Source organism: Haemaphysalis longicornis, unplaced genomic scaffold (genome assembly GCF_048455015.1).
Source record: "Haemaphysalis longicornis isolate Haplotype H1 unplaced genomic scaffold, Haemaphysalis longicornis Haplotype H1 scaffold_1, whole genome shotgun sequence".
Taxonomy (NCBI): domain Eukaryota; kingdom Metazoa; phylum Arthropoda; class Arachnida; order Ixodida; family Ixodidae; genus Haemaphysalis; species Haemaphysalis longicornis.
This window is the reverse complement of record NW_027526203.1, coordinates 249465442-249483848: the sequence shown is the minus strand read 5'-3', so window position 1 is coordinate 249483848 and position 18407 is coordinate 249465442. Positions and strand designations below refer to the sequence as shown.

At 47.0% G+C, this 18407-nt stretch overlaps 1 protein-coding gene across 1 annotated transcript in view; it reads right to left on the bottom strand.

Moving 5' to 3' along the window:
* Positions 1-18186, bottom strand: part of LOC144143849 (uncharacterized) — a 39067-nt gene extending 20881 nt beyond the window's left edge. The window contains exons 1-4 of the mRNA XM_077675479.1: positions 17540-18186; positions 17387-17446; positions 8271-8379; positions 1822-2024 (exon numbers count right to left, since the gene is read on the bottom strand). Coding sequence (XP_077531605.1) covers positions 1822-2024; positions 8271-8379; positions 17387-17446; positions 17540-17857 — 690 coding nt within the window. The 5' untranslated portion in view covers positions 17858-18186. The remainder of the gene's footprint in view (positions 1-1821; positions 2025-8270; positions 8380-17386; positions 17447-17539) is intronic.
* Positions 18187-18407: the final 221 nt, after the last annotated feature.

Sequence of the window (18407 nt, the reverse complement as noted above, 5' to 3'; positions counted from 1 at the left end):
ACTAAAAAGTATTACGCCTTTCTACCTTGCTTTTTGCACTTCATTGCATCTCTAAAACTGGTTTGGGTTAGCGATAGCGCACGCTTTTCCTTCTGCGCCTCGTTTCTCGGCTCCAACATGAACGCCGTGAAGAATTCGCTTTCTTGACGTCGTTTTTCCCACACGGGTCTCACCCAGTGTGAGCGGGAGCCTTCTTGCTTCTGCTTTAGCGTGTACTCAAGCTTTGCCGCGCAAAGCTTTCTTTGCCGCTGCACCGCAAACGTCGTCTGCGTGGATCTTCCCCCCGTTCTCTTTAAACCGGAGGTTGCGTGCTTACGTAGGGGCTCTCCTATTGGCTAGTCGCTGGGGCCACTTCCGGGAGGCGAGCGACTGTTTCTGGCGACCCAGAACCGAGCGATTCGATGAGCGACTTGGTGCGCGGCGAAAAGTAGTTCGTCGCTAGTCGCGTCGCTCCCCAAGTCGCTTGCAAAATCGCTCCATGTGGTTGGGGCTTTACACATTGGTAAGGGGAAAAGGTTAAACACTTGAATTAAAACTGCGCTTATTTTTTCACCCCAAACTTTTCACAGGCACCATCTGCAAGTATTATACACCACAGTAACAGCAAAGTAAAGATAAACAAGAATGCACGTGGGAGGCAGTTGCATTCCTGGGGACTACATTATTTGCAAAGCCCAAAGGTCACATGCAGCCTGCATGAAATGCTTGGCTGTGCCAAGCGAGTGTTTTTGTGCTAGTCACAACTTAAGAATTCCATCAAGTAGCAAGTGCCCCTGCTCTGCACAAGCCTTTACTTCATGGCAAAATGGAAAGACCAGTTAACTAACGTAGTATGATGCAAAGCGCCCCATCTCTGCAGGTCAATGGATAGTTGTTCCGTAACTTTCTGCGTATGCACTAGGACAGTGCAGATCACCTGCGCAGATCCTCTGTGCACACATTTGAAGCCTCTGAAGCCTGTGCATGCCAGGAGAACGAGCGAGGTCACCAGGAAATGTGCCTGTGCAGTGGGGGAGTGCAGCTGAGGTCTCACACTTGGCTCAGTGCATGGGTGTTTGTGTCTGTATATGTTCACAACCTCCACGATTTGCAGTTCCACAAGAGAAGGAAGAGAGGCCACACCAAGAGGGCTAACAGAACGGGAGGTGCACACACTGGTGCACGCATGTTAAAGACAACAAGTAAGATCAATCTGGGTCTGCTTAGTAACACAAATGCACTAAATGAGGCGTGCTGGTGCATATGAAACAATCTGCATCAGGGGGTTCTGCTACTTTTATTCTCAACTTTCATGGCCTCAGTTGGGAAGTGCAGCCCATACAGGAGTGCATACCGGATGTTTTGATTCGATGGTAAAGAATGGCTTCTCCTGTGAAGATTACTACACTTTTCTATCCAGTTACGAAAATCAGTTACACCTTAGAATTTAGTAAATATTGGAATTCGTGTCTCTCCCGAGACATCAAAACAGCCGCTTACGCATTGCAAAGCCAGTGAATGGTATGGCTGGTGGGCAGAGAAGCCCACGGCATTTGCAAGTTAGCGCATAAAAAACAAATGTTTATAATGATGCATGTCTGGAATGAGGAGGTGTCGTCAAATCTCGTGTGGCTGCATACCCTCAGCATTACCCCTGATCATAAAGCCACGATGGCAATTAGAGTCCCGCAAAGACCTTGCAAGACCGTCACAAACAATATCGCTTAATGCTCCACAACAAGTGCCACCATTTCGAAGAAAAAAAAAGAGGCAAGCAACAACTACAAACAAAAAGACGGGACACATCACCGGTTAGCAGCCAAAGGAAGCATGCACCCATACCTTCCAGGAATGAGATGTGCCCCGCCTAGCCCGGGAATCACTGGGAGACTGTGAAGAGGCAAATGCCATTGCTGGACTTCTTTCTTGAGCTGCATCTGATGGTATACGGCGTTCCGGCCTCGATGGTGGCAAGCTGCCCGAATTCCCAGCATGAGTTGGCTGTCTCCCCGAGAGTTGCTCATAGACAACAGAAGGGCCCACAGCTGTAACCAAAATGAAGGAAGGAGTTTGAACCCCTACTGTGTGTTTTAGCTTCAGGTTGTTTCCAAAACACTTCAGGCACTCAAAAACATGCATGTGGGCATGCTTGCACGCCTGGTGGAATTTATATGGCAGACAACTCCACTCCCCCGGTGACAATGAAAAGGAACTTTTCTCCAAGCCTTAAAAAGTTGACAACCACCAACTTTTCATCTCCAGTTCTATCGATCTATCTATCTATTTATCTATTCCCCAGCAGGCAGGGAATAGATAAATCTAATTCCTTGCCACCTCATAGCATAACAGCAGTCCTTTTATAAATGTTATGAAGGTTAAAGACATGCTTAGGCTCCTACCAACAGCACCACAAACTGTGATTGCAAAAACCTCCAAAAGAACGGCCCTTACAAATGACATACCCCAAAGACAACAGGTTTCGTCCCCCAGTCAAACAATGCATTATAAATTATAAAAAATGAAGCTTTTGAGACCACAGAAAATAACGATGGGTAGAGCTTCGCACTGTGCTGAGTTATTCAGGAACAGGAAACAAACCAGAAGCGTGGTTTGGTAGTGGATTGTCTTCCCAGGTGACCAAAAAGCCACAAAAAGCTGACATACATGTAATGCGTAATGTCTACTGTCCTGATGGCGAAAAATGTAAATTCTTGAGACGGTATAGCCAACATGCAGACAAAGTGTCAACAATACACTACTTATATGCATAATAGAATTTATAGCACAGCAGTTCAGGTACTATTAAGTGTGCCACTGACACATTTAGACCACACCTTTGCAAGTATGAAAATGTTTGCATAGTCAGGTATTCTAAACAATCTAGCATAAACAGAAATGCAATACTTTTTCACTAGTAGGCCACAGAAGCATGCCAGAAGAATTGTGTGTAGATTTTACACACAAATACAACATAACAGCATCACAATTACGCCGCCTCTACACACCTGCTTTAAGTCTAGGCTGCCACAAGCAGGCACGCGGTCCAAAGTGACAGCCAAAGTGCTGCCAGCAAGCCAGCATCCATTAGTCCTACAGCCTTAAAGGGACCCTGCAGCACTTACCATCGACTACTCTGAATGTTTCTTGGTGTAAAGTCTACTGTCCCAGCAATCTCCTTCCGCAAGAATTATGGAAGTACATTCACTATCACCTAAACTACGCGCAAAGAGAAATCGCCCATAATTGTCCCCCCTCAACTCGACCGCAGACAATGTGACAAAAGCTGCGCACTCTCTCCCGGAGAGGGAGGTGGCTTGTGGCATTCTCTTCAGCAGCCTTCAATATATCACAGGCCGGGGAGTTTTCTCCTTTTCTGCACAACGTGGAGGTGTCTATTTCCGGTCTGGTGCCACAACAAAGCAGGCACGTGACGGCTACCTGCTCGCAAGCGCACACTCAGGCTGGTAGGGCATTTCTGAAGCAATAAACGTTTGTTGTCGAGTGGTCTCGCTGAAAGGGGAGTATTGAGTTCGTCACTCAAACTCTGTGCGCACTCAAAACATCAAAGAAATGCCAAAACTGCGCGTGCAGGTTAAGGCATAGAAGAGGTTGGTACACAGCGCCGACGACGGCAGATTGTCACAGGAAATGCAAGAAACAAGCCACGAAGTTGACTAGCGACAGCCAATAGGACAGCCATGGCCGCAATGACCCTGTTTGGGCCATGCCAAGGGTGCATTATGAGGAAAATTGAGAGCGCGGTTGGTTTTTTTTTTTGGTCTTTCACAGCAATTTGCGCGCTCACCACTTCCCGTGCACGTGTAATATTTGGCTCAGGTATTCCTGGCAGTGTAATTTAAACGTCACGCAGGTTTACTTGCACTGCTCAAAGAGTGTTGCAGGGTCCCTTTAAAAGTAACAGCAGATTCTTTTGCTTTCCCTGTGTACAGCAGCAGCATCTGTGCATTGGTCACTCCCTATTACGAATCAGCTGCTGTAAGCCTTACACTACCTGCTGCGAATTCTCCGTCTGCACGCAGAGCAACTGACGGATGTGCAGTGGCAGAGCCCAAGAACCTTTCAGCAGCAACCATGCCAGACAGACGTGTCCACATACCGGTACACACGAGCACAGTGGTCCAGCTTAGAACATTCTATGAATACCAACGCCCACACTTGACATGTGAATCTCAGTGGCACATCTGGCACGGCTACGTTATGCGTGCTTTTACTCATTTACTCAACTACCCCTTTGTGCAGCATACAAACATTCCAGTCATTACTTGTCTGTGCCTTTGGGCTCTGTGCAAACATTTAAATACTCAAGACATTGTGTGCATTAAAGGGGTCCTGAAATGCCTTCCGCCGATGCATGGATGTACATGTAACCAAATAAAGCAATGTATTAGCAATCTCCTCCTGCAAGAATTTTGTTAAAGCGATGAGTATTAGCTGAGAAATCGTGAATCAAAAACTGCGAATTATCGTCGCGCCGTATTTCCTCCTCCTTTCAACTGTTTCTTCGCTGTTGGCCTCCCCTCCCATGATGCTCCGCTCCTCAGCGGTGACGTACTTCCGCTATTGCGCTCCCACAGACTGCCGTCTGCTACGGGCCAGCTCTTTCGGCCTTTTCATCTCTGTAGACACCATGGACACAGGCTGGAAAAGCGAACGAATGACCTGGCCGCATGTGTGCGGCCTGGCCTTGCCCTTTCGCGGTGAACGTAGCTGCATTTGGTATCGGCGGCGAACTCGCAGCCGCGTGGGGAGAATCGTGCGCTCGTTCCCTTTGGTGCACCGCGCACTGTTTATCCAAAAAGCGCGGTCTCAGATGTGGCCCCGCTGGTGCCGGGTGTTATTTTGCGGTGGTTGTAATTCCTACTACCGGCGGCATGTGAAAAAAGACATTTTCAACCGACACAGAACCCGTGCACAAAACGCGCCGGATCGGATCGCTTTATCAGCGGCGATGAACGTGAAGGCGAAGAGCAAACCAACGCTGCACTCGATCAGCGAGAACCCGTGTTCTGACAAGCTGCACCCATGTGTTGCATTCAACACTGACGGGAAAGCGTTTGTTTGCACTTGTTTGGATAGTCGTAAAATGTCCAAACACTCCGGCACTCCGCTAGCAGATCAGCCGGCGAGACATTTCGGAAAACATTTGACAGATGGCGCTGTATGCATTAGTGTGTCGCTACGCAAAACTGATGAGACGCTCTACTAAAACTCCCATCGCGGTGTCACGTAGCGGGACGCAAAAATTTAGCGTTTAGCGAATGCAAAGGCCACAAACGCTGTACTAAAACTCTATTAGCAGCAAAATAGCGTGCGTATGTGAAACCGCTTGCGTTTACAAAGCTGCACGCCGAGCGCGTACGTTTCAAACCTAGTGACATCGTTTAAATACACTGGCAAGCACAGTGTAACGTAGTCAGATATCAACCGTATGCTCAGGCGACAAGCAAGAGCTTGTTTTATGTGGGGCGGAGATTGCGCATAAAGGCCCGTTCGCACTTGCGACGAAAGCGAGTGAGAGCGGCAGGAATTCCGTAGCTTTGTCGCGCGACGATCGTTTTTGTCGAATGGTCGGGACAAATTTTGGTTGCGCGACAGAATTCCCGTCGCTTTCGCTCGCTTTCGTCGCAAGCGGGAATGGAAAGTTCTGCCGCTGCCGTCTGCTACGCAGCTCGGAGGTAACCGCGCGATCTGCTCGGGCCGGATGAACGCGCACACTCCCGCACGGCAGCGCCCCAAGCGGCAGACGGCCGCGTACATCGCTCCCGGCGCCCGCCTGGAGCCCGCCCTCGGCACACTAGCCAGTATATTTCAGGCAAAATAATGGAGGAAAGATTTTTTGCTTCCGATGAACCTAGTTCTTTGCCCCTGTGTTTTTAAATACGTGAAGTGGTTAGCACGTCGTCCTCACGCAGCTCTGTATCGTCGTAGCATCGCTGATTGTCCGAACGAAGCTTGCAGCTAAGCCAATGCAGCGACCGAAGCTGTGTGTGTGTGTGTGCATCGCCTCCTGTGTGTTGTGGACGCGTTCGTTTCGCGATGAAATGCGACATTGTACTTCTGCGGGTGGATAGGGCTTCCCATGGTCTGGATTATCTTTCTCGAACGACGTACCACTCAACCTCGCATTTGGTATGTGCAGTGTGCCTGGCTAAAAGCCTTCTCGCTTGCGCGCCAGAGTTGTGACTTGCTGCTCGTCCCCGCAAACCGGGTGTGAGGTGAGTGCCGTATTTACGACGGGCAGGAGGAGGCAACTCATCGTCTGTCAATCGCGGTTCAGACTTGCAACGCATGTTGTGACGTTGCGTTCGTTCGAAACGCATCTCTGGATTGTTTTGAAGTTGAATAAAATGTACGCGTCAAACCCGGGCATTCGGCTCAGGGCGTTCTCTGCGATTGCACCAAAGAAGTGCCACGGGACTTTCTTTATGGTACATACTCACGTAAGATAAAATCCACGTCGTGTTATGGCCGTGTTGCATTCAATACAAACGGTTAAGCGTTTGTTTACACTTGTTTCGTTTGTCGTAAAATGTCAAAGCACTCCGGCACTCCGCTGGCAGATCAGCCGGCGAGCCGACGCTGAGCAGACGACTCATCTCTTTGCCGGAAGTGCGTGAAAAAGCCGCCCAATAGCAGGATGTCTAGCTCATGACGAACATCTGGGAATCGATGATGTAGACATGTGAAGATGGCGGCGTCCAAAAACACGAAGGAAAGGGTGAGAAAAAAGCGACAAACTTTGCAACAAAAGTGTGAGCTTTCCGCTGCGCGTAAAAGAGTAATACTTGGCACAGGTGACGTTGGCGACCCAATCTAGCGATTGCGCTAGTTCATTTAGTGTGCTCAAAATGCCTTTCAGGGCCCCTTTAAGTCAATGTGCTTTGGACTGCGCTCAAAGCCTGTTATGCTGTCTAAGAGAATACCCATGTTGGAACCCTTGTCAACCCTGTCCGCTGCAACCTTGTGCTCTTTAATTAGGATGGATTACATGCTCCAAAGTTCATCTCTGCCTCATTGTTGTCTGCACGGAGGCAACTCCTATGCAAGAAGTTTGTCAGTCATGCTACCACGACGCAAGTCGTCAACAGCACCCCTGCCGCAACACCACGTCATTTTTGCACCGCATTACCCTTTTTTTTAAAAAGAAAATTAGAACGCACCAGGAAGCACCAACTGCAATGAAGGCTAGATAAAGTGCACATTTTTTGTGCCCTTTACTACAGTTTCTATTTCTATGCAACATATCCTTATGTAGTCACACTGACTGCATCCCTGCAATGAGAGTAGTAGACTAGGGCAATGCACACCAGGAACTTTATAAAGCCAGAAGCACGAAATCCTGACAAGTTTGAGAGCTCATGAGGAAAGGAGCAAGGGGTACTAAAGGGAAACAAAGCCCCTATTTGAATGCAGACATTAAACCTTGACTTTGTCCTAATGTACCTTCCTAGTATGGGTGACTGCTGGTGATGACTACGGGGCCGAAACTTGGTACCTTACTAAATCGCCTTGAACGCAGACTTAGGTTGGTCCAAGGAACTATGCAAAGAACAATGATTCTGTGACCCAAACCCACGATTCGATCACAGAACAAACTTTGGTAAAAGTCATCCAGCTCAAATTAAAGAGGAAGTGAACTTCAGCTTGGTACATAATATGGATAACAGATGGATTATCTGCGTAAGAGTGAGTGGCTACCAAGAGATAAGACTAGAAGGAGGGAAGATAATTCAATAGTGGGATGAAATAAATTTGGGGGGAAAGGTTGAATTCAGGCATCGCAAAGCAGGAGCGGTTTTAAGTCCTGCAGTTTGCATAAATAGGCTGACGATGATGGGGCCTTGTGCAGCTTCACCGGCATGTGTTTGTTTTTTTGCCACTCTGAAAGATTAACAAAAAAAATACACAAAACTCGCTTTCTATTCATTTTTTCTCATTATTCGGGAGGTAAAATATTTGCAGACAAAAACTGTAATAGCTGCAGCATTGCTTCCATACAACAAACATAAATGCAACTACCAAAGTTGTGAAGTGCACATTTCGTATGTTCACCATCCTGGGCCCAAACTTTCTTTTTCATTTCGAGGGTGCAAGCCCACCATCAAGATTTTTAGCCACGCCACTCTCTCAAATACCAGTCAATCTATTAGTAGTCCTCCTTTAGGACTGAGAAATCGATATTATACCTGTCAGAGAGCCATGCTCTTTAGGTGCAATTTTTACTCGCAGTGACAAGAGTACTGAAGAGGATGGTCAGAATAACCACTTACATTCCACGGGCTCCGGGGGCTCCAGGCCAGGTTCAACGAGTCGCCTCTGGTTCCGCCAGTAGGCACCAACGTACTCCGTGTTATCGTTGGAGGAGAAGTCTGACGAATACTGCAAGGAAGACAACCGTTCACCAACAAAGTTCTCAGCTACAATGGCAATCATCCTTGTGCAAATTTAAAATCACACATTGCATGTCCTCAAGAGGCAAAAATCGCATTTGGGTTAGTTGCTGATAACAAAACGTTATTACAGTTTCCAAAGAACGGAACACAAAAGAAACAGGATGAGTGCCCATTTAGTCTACGCGTTTTTCTGTGCTCACATTCTTTTGCGCTCGTTGTGTCAATGAGCGAGAGGTACACGCGAAACGGCCGGCCAAACTGACGGGTCATTATAGCCGTGCATGGCGACACCACCAATCTGTGTGTATGCAACTGAGCTTCGCACGACGCCCCATGTTGATATGAGCATCAATGTCTCAAACAGCCTGGCAATGCAGCAACAGCAAGCATATGACTGGCTGCTGACGGGTAAGGCCTAAGCCACTAGTGAGGCCCCATGCTCATCAGTGGAAACAAAATGCTCTTCCATGACCACTGTATCATCAGCACTGCTTGAAGGACACCATTTTGTCCCACTTCTGGCAGCCCACAGTGCGAAACTGAGGAAGGACAAGACCAACAGGCAAATAAGAGTGCAGATAAGCTGGCCAAAGCTGCGGTTCCATAAATGACGCAAGTGTGCGGCTGACCCCGAGTTACCAGGTAAATTTAAAAGGGAAAAAAATTCTTTGGCTTGTAGTTAACACAAACAAAGTTCCGCCACAATGCCTTTATGCAGTCATTAAATTTTTGTGAACCGAACGTGACAAATTCCTTGGAGCACTTAAGCTTGCTTACGTGCTTTGAAAGCGAAAGCCTGGCGATACTAACTTCTTTGCTGTACCTCTGCATTTGTATCACTTTCTTTGCTTTAGTTTCTTTGTCTATTGGCATGAATTACTTCAACTGCCTTCTTTCTGCTACATTGAGTATGTGTCTCTTTCTACATTCTTGTTTGTCTTGCAGCGCAAATATGTCAGCAAGCAGACTGGCACACACCACAACTTCGCTAGAATCTGGGTTCTGCGCAGCTGGTGTACACGTGTTCTATTCACAGGCCATCATGTTCATGTGTCACGCGGCACACATTATTCTGAAACTTTTATGTTTCCAATTCGTAGTTTTGTGCATTTTGTAAAGTTGGCACATTTCCCCCCAAAGGACTCCCGGTTCCTCACCAGTGTGCATGTGCCATGAAGAAAGAACGACGGCAACCTTTGTTCAACGCTGGCAATGTGCAGAGATAGCACAGATGGTAGAGCACTGGGCTGCTGCTGTGCCGACCCCGGTAAAAATCCAATTGAATAAGACATTTTTATTTATTTAGTCTTTACTGCAGCATCCATTTTCTTTGCCAGACAACTACAACAACAACAGCGCTTTTTCGCAGAATAGGGCCCTCAAGGCTTTTTCCTTAAAAAGATCAGGGTAAGCTCCTTCAGCAAAGAAGAGAATATTACCCCTGCTACATGTGCGTCCGAATGTCATTCAACTCAAATGAGGGGCTTCGAATGCCATTCAGAAATCGCCGTGCTCCACTACACTTTCGATTACATTTGAAAGCTTTAACAATCGCTTGCCGTGCTGCATGGCGCTGCTGTCGTTGAGTTCTGTTTTTACACGATAATGCAAAAATCAAATTTGTCCCACAATTAAGAATATTTTATTTGTTTTAAGTATGCCAGTAATGTATTTGTTTATGCTGACTTGGAAAGCTGTGTACGAGAGTGCTAGAAAGGGCATTTGAGAGACTTAAATGTCTCCCTGGGCGCTCATTTGGCTCCGATGTCATTCCAGTGAAATGGCATTTCAAAACCCAGTGGAGCAGCACAACTTCGCATTTGGGTCAAATGACATTTGGTTCAAATGACATTCGGGTGCTAGTGTAGCAGGAGTATAAGATGGCAGGTGATGGGTGTACTCATACATGATGAAACCCTCTTCTCACAGCCCCCGTCCAGGAGAAATCCTCTGTTGAATCCTCTGTTGAATGAGCAATCGCCGTAAAGTTCTCCTTTTCAATTCTCCATCTCTCTCGTTTTCTTGTTAACATTGTAAAGGTACACACACAGGTAACCCCGACAAGTTCAACTATTCTTGATTTAGCTCAGCTCATTTGCAGTCTGGTGGTATTATGAACAAGGTGCTCAGTGACCACCTGCCCGTGTTTTTGTTTGACGTGCGGTGCTTACAATGAACATAAACAAATTAATGTGAAAACTTATAGGAGACAAAGTATTAAATAGCAGAGTTTAGACCAATTTTGAATCAAGGTTGCCAACTTCAACTGACAGCCAGTTTACACAATAATGACATGTGGGGCCGAATTCTCTAAAAAAGGGCCGTCGCGCCGCTTTGGGTCTGCATGAGCAGGGACGAGGTGCCTCAAAAAGCACTGTAGCAAGAGGCGCAAAGCGACGGGATGCGACGGCCCAAGAACACATGCATTTGCATGCAGCTACCGCGTCGTTTCAAAGCGACGGCCCTTTTTTAGAGAATTTGGCCCCTGGTGATAGGTTTATCAATGTGTTTGAGTTCCTTTACCATGACTGTTTTCCTTATCAAGATAAGGTAGGTTTAGCCATGTGTTTGCATTCCTTTACCATGACTGCTTTCCTTACCAAGAAGTAGAACGGCCCACCCAAGCACGAAAGCCATGGATTACCACTTGTATTCTCAAAATAAATCTCCAATAAAAATAGGCTTTATCAGAATTTCATACGAGATAGAAACCCTGCAATCTTTTCTGATTCCGAATCTTATCGAAATAAACCCAACTTTCATTTGAGAAAGGCAAGAAATAACAGCTGACCCAAGCCAAGCCTGTCAACTAAATGTGCTATTACACCGTAAAAAATCCAATAATCTGGACTCCGCAATAATTGACAGCAAAACACATTACGGAAATGAACTTGGTGATACGTTAACCATTTTCCAATGCTTATTGGTAGTGCTTATGATGTAAGAGTACTGCAGTACTTCAGCAGACATTTAACAAACAGTAAATTTGTCACCATGTATGACACCAAAGTAATATCGGTACTTAAAAAAGTCATGCAGACAAAATGCAAGTTTGGCTTATTCGAAAGATTCCCTTGTTAGAATAACACTGACTCCACTTTTAACGCAAACTTCCCTCAAATAAGCTATATAATTAGGAAAAAAGAGAGGCCATGCGATCGACTAGCTCATTTCCCACACTAGAACCTATTACATATGTCCAGATGTGCAATTAGCTGAGGCCAGCAAAAGCAAACACAAGTTAGGCAGGGCTTATAAACTTGCAGAATGAGCTATTTTTGCTTTAAGTGCAATGCATAGGCATTTTATAGTGGTAAGAATGGTGGCGTAAACCATGGAAGTCACGGTAAAACATAGAAGCACTAGTGCGTACTGCTCTCAGTACTGCGCGCACTATGCTTGTTATAGCTGCGCAGCAGTCCGGTGCTTTCGGGTTGTCTCACATGACACTAGCCGATTAACTTAAGTGCTATTGTCTTACATGACCCTGCTTGTCAAGTAAACCCAGTGTTTCATGAAACGATTACTACCAACCGTAGGAAAAACAAGCCAGGCGCAAATACGGTCAGAAACAAAGCGAGGGTGGACAGGAGTCACCTGGGCCGTGGCATCATATTTTATGATGTGTACGTACTTGCTATGGTTTGTGTGACCATCAAAAGTTCCCGCATACATTCATTTTACATTTGCATGTCCCTGCTGTCTTAATGTTTGTTTCAGAAAAATGCTTAGGAAAGCTCTACCAATCCCGCTTCATCATGCGTTCGCAGTTTGTGATATCACGAAGTGTAGTGCGAGAAAGTGTATGGGGCATCAACACCTGTTTTACACTTTTGTCAGTTATTGTATTAAGCAGCTGCTGCTGCTGTTAATAGCATATCTGTATTCAAAACACTCTAATCTACCTATATAGGCAAACTTGCTTTTACGCTTTAGTGTCTCTAATATATACATATAAATGATTTAGTCAAAATTGATAATGAAGTTCAGTATGTAATTATGCTGATGACATCAGCCCATTTCTCTCAGGTACAGCTGCAAATAGCTTAGCACTTCAAGCTAATTGTCTCTTGCATAAATTGCACGAATCGTCGGTCAAAAATGCACTGAATATTACCTCTCTGAAAACCAAAGCAATATTTTTCAGAGCTAAAAATGTTAAGTACAATATTGCTGATCATCTCAGGCTTAAAAGAATGACCTTGAACAACAAACATGGTTAAGAGTTTAGGTATACATTTCAACAAATATACAGTATTTTCTGGTGTATAAGTCGCGGTTTTATTTCTGAAATTTTTGTTCGTGCGTCTTATCCACCGGTGCGACTTATGTATGGAATAAATTTCGTACGTGGTGGCCACGCGTGGTCCTTGGTCGAAGAGGTGCCTGTGTGCTGCGTGATGTCAGCGCGCGTTTAGAGACACAGCTTTACAGTCTAGATGAATGAATTATTTGTTAGCAAGTAGGAGGAAAAAGGCTTCGATGGTTTTGTCTAAACGCCGTCAGTAAGTACATGCCGTCTGTGCGAACCAATAAATAATTTTTGAGGAGTTAGTTCTGTCTGGACTCTGGACGCCAGATGCACGTGTGTAGCACTGCTTACCGGGGGATGCGTTCACAGGCGGCCGCCGCAACATTATGTACTTCGCCGCAATTTTTAATGAACTGATCCCCTATAAGTTTACCTGATTAACAAGTCTGTTTTGTACGCTGGTGCAGCTTATCCTATATGCTTTTTTTTGAAAAAACTGCCGTTCTGAAGGGGGTGCAACCTATACAAAAGTGCAACTTATAAACCGGAAAATACGGTATGCTTTGGGACAGCCGATTTGAGAAAATCCAGACAAGCCTTGTTTGTGTAGTAGGTATTTGTAAGTGCAGTCCATGCTACCAACGAAAACAAAACTCATTTATCATGCACTATTTCAATTGCATTTCAACTACTGTCATTTGGTTTGGGCGACCACAAAAGCAACAAACATGCGTAAATTTTTGTTTTACAGAAACAGACCTTGCGTCCAATTGCCGGTGTACCACCTTTATCACCTTCCAGTCCTTTGTTTTTCAGATTCGGTATTACGAAAGTCAATCACTAATACGACTTCCGCCTTCTCCAATTATTCAAATCTCAACAACTTCAAGGTATTGCTTTTCCATCAAATAGTGCTACCTAACACGAGAACCTAAAATTTATCATAAAACGAGACACCACGAACACTGACGTATAAAACCTGCTCGCACAAACTACGGCTTCCAGACTATCATACACTTTGCTTTTAACGAAACACTTAGATAAATATGATTTTGGCAGCATATCAATCCGGTCTATATCCTGCAGATTCCTCCGAAACGTTTCTACAATTCTGCACAAACACTGCAATTTGATGTAGCTGCTTTAAACAAAACTTTGTTATTGTGCCTGTGTTTTGTCTTTTTTGTTCTCGTTAATTTGCCTTTTGAACTGATTTTTTTCTTTTTGTTGTTGCCACACCCTGCTGTTTGTCACAGGACGGCAGGACCACCGTCAAGCTATGAACACTGCGGCTTTTTTCCCCAGCTCCTCAGCCATCGTACATGACTGGAAATAAAGTTCAACTGCAACTGCTTCTCATTCCGCTCGATGGCACTGCAGTCACACGGAATCACGAGAGGGGCAATGGCAGGTCATTCTGCCGTCCACTCAGCCCTCACTGTCTCATGACAAGGAGGACTGCAGTCCATTCCTCTCTAAAGGACGGAGTAGACGTGTGTCTGAGGAAGATGGTCATTTCCCCTGCCAGTGAGGAGCAGGTCGTAATCGTGGTGCCCATGCATCGTATGCATTCAGGGAGAAATTTTCGCTTGGCGCCTGGAACACTCCATCATACTGTGTGGTGAAAAACTACTGACTGGAGACACATGTCTGCAAGTTTACAACGGGTTTACACAGCCACAATGATGATGATGATCAATGGCCTCCCCTTTGAATCGGGGTGACGACATGCAGCACCTTGCCTACGTTAGCCCTTTAATTAAATTTAGTTAACCTACATCTCGTAATTTTCCTTAGTTTTGCCCTGCCGCTATCTCTGGCTGTGTTGATGCTCTATCGACTTCTTCCCTGCTTTTTTTTCACCAATACTGTAGCTGCTGTTTAGTAATATCTACTGCTGACCAGTTAATGCTTCCATCAACTGCGCAGCATGCCGTGCAGTTGATGAACTCTGAACGGATCACTGGCTGATGATGATGATTAAAGGCCTCCCCTTTGAATCGGGGTGACGGCATGCGCCATCTAGCCTATCTTAGTAATTTAAATTTAGGGTTAATTAATTCTGCCCTGCCGCTACCCCTGGCTGGGATGACACTTTATCGACTTCCCTGCTTTTTTTCCACCAATACTCTAGCCGCTGCTTAGTAATACCTACTGCTGACCAGTTAATGCTTCCATCAACTGCGAAGCCCAGTGCCTCAGGAAGTAGGACTTTCCCCCCCAATTCTAGCCGGCTGAATCTTTTGGCATTCTATTACTACGTGGGCGATTGTTTCTCTATCCCTGCCACATCCCACACGTCTCATCCTCATGTGAGTTGAAGTTCTCAAGCAGCCAGCCCGCGCCTCAAAAAGCAACGCACTACCTTTATTGTTGTCATAAAAGTTCTCTTTCCGGATATATTGTTTGCTTGCTTTATAGATTCTCAGTGATCCCTTCTTTTCCATCCTTTCGGACCACATGAGCGTGTTTTCTTCACTTGCTTTTTAACTGCCCCCCACTGTTTATTTGCCACAGTCAAGTTACATTTAGTCGCCAGCTTTCGCGTCCTCTTCCGCCATTGGGTGTCCACACTTTTAAGGTACAGGTACTTATGCACTCTGGAGTAGTGATGCGTCGCTCAGGAGTGATCCGGTTCTTTTGAGCCGCTCTTTTTGAAGAACGAGTGAGCCGTGGCTCAGTAAAAGGGAGCGGCGGTTCTTTTGGAGAGAGGGAGACCCTTCTCGCCCCCTCAGTGATCCGTGTCGAACGGGGCGAGCCACAGGCCCACAGCACTGCAAACCATGGAGAAAGAGCCAACGGAGCCTAAAAGCTGGGTCAACGCTCTCTGCGCCAGCTATTGCCGTCGCGAGAAAGCAACTCCACTGCCGGGCCAGCTGGGGCTAATTTTCCAAATTTCTCCAGCGCCCCCTGTCGGGGAGCAGACAATTCGAGCCAGGAGAACCGGATGCAGTTTTGACCCGTTCATCGGCTCTTCCGGTGAGCGGAATCCGCTCAGTTACTGAGTGGAAGAACCGAAGACCCGGGTCAAATGAGCCGTCTCTCTGCGCCATCTATTATCGGCGCGGGAAAGCAACTGTACTGCCGGGCCGGCTGGGGCTAATTTTTCAAACTCCTCCAGCGCGCCTCCTGTAGTGGGAGCAGACAATTCGAGTCAGAAGAACCGGATGCAGTTTTGACCCGTTCTTCGGCTCTTCCGTCTCTTTCCGCTCAGTTACTGAACCGAAGAACGGCTCCCGCTCTTTTCGAGAGCCGCTCTTCGCGAACGGATCTTCTGAGGCGCCATTTGGGAACCGCGGTGGCGGCGGCGGTGAATGACAGATCGGGAGGCCGCAATGGCAGCAGTGAACGAACTGCGTCTGTATTTTCAAAGTAATAGGAAAATAAACTCCTGTGACCATATAATTCACTAGAATCACTACAGTTACATTTGTGCGTGCAGCTGTTGTCCGAGTCAGGAACGAGCCGCATCTTCTCAACCGCTCAGTTCCGCGGCGATTATCGGCTCCCGGCGGTTCTTTGGCAGAGCGGCTCTCCTAAGAACCGACGTTCAGTGGCTGCTCGCTCGATTAGAGAATCGTGCTGAGCATGGCTCTGAAGGAGTCGTGTCGGCACGTTCCGATAGAGTTATTAGAAGCGTATCGGCCGACCTAGCTGGGTCTTGTGTGCAACTTTCGCGTCATCTATTATCGCTGCCAAAAAGCGGACCCGTCGACCTCGCTTCGAATAAACTGAACAAAGTGTTGTTCACCACCACAATATTAAAATTAGTTTCTTGTATCATGTCCAGAATCATTTTTTCTGGCGTCACAGCTCACTAGTAGAGATCATATTTGTGAGGTTATAAAGTTGACAAAAAGTTGCATTTTCTTCTTTATATATCGACCGAGAGTGATTCTGAAATACCACTGACACAAAAACTTTTGTAATGATGGTGAGGCCAATTCTTTTCAGCACAAATACAGCGGATGTTGTTACAAAAAAAATGACTAAATAACAATTGAGTAATAATTTAGATTATGGATGCTTAACACAGGTTACAAACCTAAATGAACCGCTGAACCGTTCAAATGAACCGGTTCACTTCAGTGAACTGAGCCGTTCTGAGCCGCTCACTGAAGTGAGCCGTTTTGCCCATCTCTACTTTGGAGCATAGGTACCTGTACCTCTGGCGGTTGCCATGGCGGTTGCTATAGCGACGCGCCCCCTAGTGGCGGCGAAAAGCCCCGAGCGGAGAACAATGGGTGACCGATTTACTCGACCTGACACTTGCGACGAGCACACTAGGATGGAAGTGGACCATTCATCATAGACTGACACCCATTCTAATGACCCTACACGAGTTCTGGAGACAATTTTTTTTATTTTTCGACGCGACGGTGTACACACACTTGTCGGGATAGCCATTTAAACCTTCGCTGTAAAAAAACATGGAGGGGCGGGGCGAGAAGCGGAACTAAAAAGCACTAGTATTTTTTGACAGCTGTGTGCCTGGCGCGCGAACGTCACAAGCTATAGTTGGCTGGATAATCGAACGACGGCCGCGGGTCACATCGTCCGATGAACAGGGGGGCTTACTACGTGGCATTCGCGCTACCAGCCGCTACGGCGTGTGCATGCATGCTACGTAGGCTTCTGTTGACAGCGCCGGAGCAGCATTCATTAGCCTGCACCCAAAATTTTAGTGGCATGTTCGCCGGTGCTCTGGTGGCCCAGACGTGAGAACGGGGCCAGCACTCACCGGGAGCGCGTTCGCAGGCAGCGGGCGGCCTCGTCCCAAGCCGCAGGAAACTTCCCGACTCTGAAAGCCACATAGCAAGCAATCAATTTCTGTCTGACACAACGAAAAGTATCCAGGGGACGTAGTACAGCGAGTAGCCCCAGAAAAACTTACTACTGCATAGTCCGGCTCAACCTCACGGCGTCTCTTCACCCACTGCAGTAAAGGGTTCTCCTCTAGTGGAACAAGCTCTCGATCCCGGCACCAGCAGGGTAAGGGTCTTGCCATCTTGGGTGCCTCTACCTCCGTGGCGCTCAGCGTACTGTAGTCGAAGTCCATCCCTACGTTCCACTTGCGATTCACGCCGTGACGGCGGTGGCGGTGGCGGTGGCAGCGCCGGATACGCCGAACATGGAGGGCCAGCGATGACACGCGCACACGCGAGCATGCGAATCGCGCGCGGTGAACGCACGCCGAAAACGTCATTTTCATCCTTCTCAACCTTTTCTTTCCTCCATGTTTTCATCCATGACGTTGTTGCCAGAGCTCTTCGATGAAACTATGGTCCCTAGAAATATGTGCTAGTCTGCCGACCGCCGGCCGCGAAGGGGGCTCCTCCGTGATGCATGCAGCGGCGGCGCTGCAGTCAATCGGAGCGCGGTGGCCGGCCGGCGCGATGGGTAACGGCGGACGGCGCTCTGCCGTGCCGCTGCGGCCTTCGTATTTCTGCCCTATTTCTGGGCGGGTTCAGCCCATTTTAACTGCCCCTTTTCGAACCCTATCCGTTTCTGTCGACAAACCAGATTAGCCAAATAAATTGGCTCTTACCAGTACGAAGAGTTTTACCCGAAGCGTGAAGTGACAAGAGTACGTTTTCGCGTATTACCCACCAGCAGGCGTTCCGGTGTCCGCCCCCTAGGCGAGACAAATTACGCCTGTTGGTGGCTTTTCCTTTTCCTAAGTACAATAAATACATACATACATACATCGAGTTTTCTAAAAACCGCGGAATCGTGTCGCTACGCTATCCGCTCTTTCCAGC